This window comes from Phanerochaete carnosa (genome assembly GCF_000300595.1).
Source record: "Phanerochaete carnosa HHB-10118-sp unplaced genomic scaffold PHACAscaffold_3, whole genome shotgun sequence".
Lineage (NCBI taxonomy): Eukaryota > Fungi > Basidiomycota > Agaricomycetes > Polyporales > Phanerochaetaceae > Phanerochaete > Phanerochaete carnosa.
Window position 1 is genome coordinate 1,598,592 of NW_006767630.1, and position 3,061 is coordinate 1,601,652.

Here is a 3,061-nt window from a genome sequence, read left to right on the forward strand (position 1 = left end):
CGCTAGGCGGTGGGCGCTTGATCCCACCTGAGACCTGGAGCGAGATTGCTGTCAGGTCAAAATCCGGCTGTTGTGAGACAACAATCGAACGGATTTTGGACCTCAGCTATCTGGACGTTGATCTGTGGGAAATCCCCTGGAAACCTGGTACGCGCAATCTCCCGGGGCCCTGTGTAGATAACATTGCTTTGTACAATGTGTCACTATCTTTCAGACTATATATCTCTCAACTGGTGACATTATATGTATTTGTGGAGTCAGAATGAGATGAGGCACCAGTGTAAGCAATACTCAACATTCTAGCAAGTTCAGACAGGTCCATCAGTGTATCAGTGTGCACAACAAGTATGTCCAAGAAGAAGCAGACTATGGCAAATATATACCACTTTTTGTCCACTCTAGAAGCACCTTCTTTCAGCACCCTGCAGCAATGTGAGTATTTCATCAAGAAGGCTATTACAATTTCTGAATGTAATAAAGAAACATTCTGTTGAAAGTAGCATTTTGGAGGTTAGTTCACTTTCTAATGCAAATCTGCCCCTTGCTTTACAACTTGCTATACTCAGGCCATTGACTTAAAATTTGGTCCATACATATCTCCATCATAGATCTACATGTAAAAAATTATTTGGTCACAATTGGATCTGTTTTGGCTCTTCAGCATTGTGTTTTATGCTTGAGCTAGAGACTTAGACAAATTTTATGAATAGGCCACTTTTAAAAGGCACAACATCCAAATGATCTTTATACCATCAGATAGAGCACAGTGAGAGAGTCCAGAATGTGTAAAAAGTTGTGCCAAATTAATTGTTTAAAGAAGTGATTTAGAAGGAACAAAGTGTCAGAAAATGCCAGATTAAGTGCCCAATAGGTGCCACAGCATGTTCTGCCCTCTTCATCACTTCTACTCTTTTTCACATATTTCTGTCCATCCATACCATATAGCATAGAATCTGCTATATACATACTAACTGTGTACTTAGTATGGGGGTGGTTCAAGACCATGGTTCAGTGATAAAGTGCTGACTACTGGCTTTAAAGCTTAGTGCACAGTGCTGCATAATGCATTGTGAACTCGGCGGTGGCTACAATTGCGTGATATTTTGTATTGCTATTTTCCATACTATCTAGCACTATAGTGAATATATGTAGAATTATTAAAATTTATTTGGAATTATTAGAAATGTTCTATTTATTCATTGCTCTTACTCCACTCTACAGATCAATACTTGTCCATAATTCACACCAATATTCTAAGAGTCTCTTTTACTATGCCTTGCAAGTATTGGGTTACTATATGTGCATATTAAGACATATGAGCTCATAATTAGGCATATGGTCATGATCTTGTGCATAAAGTTTAATCCTTCAAGCTACCATACTTAATAGCTATTCTACTCCATTCTGCTATCTCAGAACACCCATATATATCTTACAGAAATATATAGTCATACTATCTGCCATGATATCACTTTATCTTAGCCTGTAAAACCAAAATTTATCAAAATAAAGAGGATCCCCCAGCCAGAATTGAACCCCCAACCTCTATTCAATAAAGCAACTGCTCTCTTAAAATGCGCAATTTGCTACCTCATACACTTCTTTCACCTTAACCACCACCATCTCTGCTCACAACATGCTTCACAAGTGTAACTTCTCTAAGTCTTATAGAGATTTGACTTGCCTCTGATCTTTTACCTTGCTTGCTACCTTTTGGTAGTTTCCACTAGCACTTTCTCAGACAAAATCACTTTACAAACCTTTGACACAAACTTTGAACTGAATTGGAATGAAATGGTTAGAGGTACCATTTGTAAAAGCTCTACTCTGTCTTGCTTAGACAAACTGTACCAGCACAGCAATCCAATTCAGACTGAGTAGAGTCTGGGTCATAATTGCCATCAGCTACTCTGTGGCATGGTTACAGAGACTATCTCCAAAAGCCCTGTTCTGTTTTCTGGCTCAGACAGGCTAAACTAAAAGAGCTTTCCAATTGAGAATAAGTGGAGCCCAGAATATAACTGCTTTCAGCCACTTTGTGGCATGGTTACATATGTTGCAGCATACAAGAAATGAAAAAATTGTATCTGCCAAGCATATATGCTTCAGCCCACATAATCCTAGTGAAGTTTATCATCAAAGACAAGGTGATGTTTAAGCATAATGGACCAAAGAGACCTACCAAATGTATCTTTTGCCAGCACAAGCAAGATGCCCTGCTTTATGCAGCTCATGAACAAAGTGAACAGTGCAGTGTGCAAGCAACCATGGCTACTCTGAAGGAATACTTTTATTGGCCAAGCCTATGGAACAATGTACACTATTATATGTGTTCATGCTTTCAATGCCAAGTTAGAAGTGTATGCAAGGTTTAAGTCCCTCTTATGGTCTCTACCTCTGCCACTATCTTTGTCAAGATCTATCTAGATATAATGTATATGCCAACTGTCCAAGGTTACAAATACATTGTAGCAGCTAGAGATAATCTGTCACAGGTAGCAGAAGGGCGAGCACTTAGAAAGGCTACTTTTAGTGCAGTCACCAAGTTTTTGTGGGAAGAAATCTTTTGTTGTTATGGTGCAATTAGGCAAGTTACTACAAATAATAGAAGCAAGATAGAAGATGCATTAAAAGAACTGGTCACACAATATAATGTATCTCATGTCAAGATTTCAGTCTATAACTCCAAAGCCAATGAAGTGATTGAACAAGAACACTTTATTATTTGTAAAAGCCTAGTCAAGCTATGTAATGAAAAAATCTGTTGCTGGCCTGGGTATGTATAACAAGCCTTCTTTGCAGACAAGATTACAATGAGAAGACAGACTGGCTTTTCTCCCTTTTACCTTCTCCATGGCATATACTAAGTTTTCTCTTTTGACCTTGCAGAAGCTTTGTTCATAGTAGATAGCTTTAAAAGTGCATGTTTTCTGAAGAGCTTCTTACCTTACACATTAGGCAGCTGGAAAAGAAGCCTGAGAATTTGGCCAAGGCCTCAGAAGTGCTACAAAAACACTGCTTCAGATTCAAGAGTCAGTTTGAGCAAGGATACAGGACCAGA

At 38.7% G+C, this 3,061-nt stretch overlaps 1 protein-coding gene across 1 annotated transcript; it reads left to right on the forward strand.

Moving 5' to 3' along the window:
• Window positions 1-2,414: 2,414 nt before the first annotated feature.
• On the forward strand, window positions 2,415-2,570 carry PHACADRAFT_49400 (uncharacterized protein; the record flags this gene model as incomplete). Its single annotated transcript, XM_007392690.1, has 1 exon — window positions 2,415-2,570. A coding segment is annotated over one exon (156 nt), but the record flags the coding sequence as incomplete, so codon positions are not given.
• Window positions 2,571-3,061: the final 491 nt, after the last annotated feature.